Source organism: Corylus avellana, chromosome ca7 (assembly GCF_901000735.1).
Source record: "Corylus avellana chromosome ca7, CavTom2PMs-1.0".
Lineage (NCBI taxonomy): Eukaryota > Viridiplantae > Streptophyta > Magnoliopsida > Fagales > Betulaceae > Corylus > Corylus avellana.
Window position 1 is genome coordinate 27142098 of NC_081547.1, and position 1083 is coordinate 27143180.

Consider the following 1083-nt stretch of genomic DNA (forward strand, 5'->3'; position numbering starts at 1 on the left):
ATAATTTTCGCCCAACTCCCAAAAGGGCGAGAAAATATGATTTTTTTGATGCTTTTAAGGTATTTTACGCACAGAACGTTTGAACGCAATCGTTGCTTTTAATAATCAAACAGTAGTCGTTTGCATGGAAATAAAAATTAACCATTTCAGCATACGGAGCCATGTTAAACCCAATTTCCCCATTTCACCCATTAGCATAAACCAAACGCTAGAAAGAAAGAGAGAGAGAGAGAGAGAAAGAAACAAGGAAAAATCTTTTTTGAGGGTCCTCCTAAACTTGGTGTTAAAGAAAACTTGATATGAAATTGCCTAGGGGCCACCTTTTACCTCTGTATTTGCGAGTGCATAGCTTTTTATTCTTATCTTTGTCATAGACCATTATATGTATAAAATCAACAAAATACATCATCCTCTTGTGCCAAATGGACCAATCACACAAACTGTTGTTTTGGTGCAGTCAATTCTACCTTCACAATTTTGTTCAGATTGAAATAAAAAATATGGACTCAATGATAATTCAACTCCATTTGGGCATTTTCTCTGATTATACTAAAAAGAAAAAGCTATATTCAGATTCAAATCAGATATGATTACAGGAAATCTAACCCATCTATTTCAATCTGGAATTTTGTTAACACAAAAGAAAAGCGTTTGAGACCAAATGAAAATCGCAAATACATTTCCAGTACGCCCAGATCTTTAACCTCCAAACCCGTAGAGAGTCCTTCCCTGCCGCTTCAGCGCATAGACAACATCCATGGCTGTCACGGTCTTCCTCCTAGCGTGTTCAGTGTACGTCACTGCGTCGCGAATAACGTTCTCCAAGAAGATCTTCAGCACCCCTCTTGTCTCCTCGTAGATTAGCCCGCTGATTCTCTTGACCCCTCCTCTCCTCGCCAGTCTCCGGATCGCTGGCTTCGTGATACCCTGGATGTTGTCCCGGAGAACCTTCCTGTGCCGCTTGGCTCCGCCCTTGCCCAAACCCTTGCCTCCCTTTCCACGGCCAGACATTTTCGAAAGCTTTATGAAGTTTGAGATTTTAGGGTTGAAGATTTTTGGTGAGGGATTTCTGGTGTGTATTGG

At 40.8% G+C, this 1083-nt stretch overlaps 1 protein-coding gene across 1 annotated transcript in view; it reads right to left on the bottom strand.

Annotated features, from left to right (window-relative positions):
* LOC132186433 (histone H4-like) overlaps positions 1–1083 on the bottom strand; it is a 6375-nt gene extending 5292 nt beyond the window's left edge. The window contains exon 1 of the mRNA XM_059600408.1: positions 927–1083. Within this exon, the coding sequence (XP_059456391.1) occupies positions 927–1011 (85 nt within the window). The 5' untranslated portion in view covers positions 1012–1083. The remainder of the gene's footprint in view (positions 1–926) is intronic.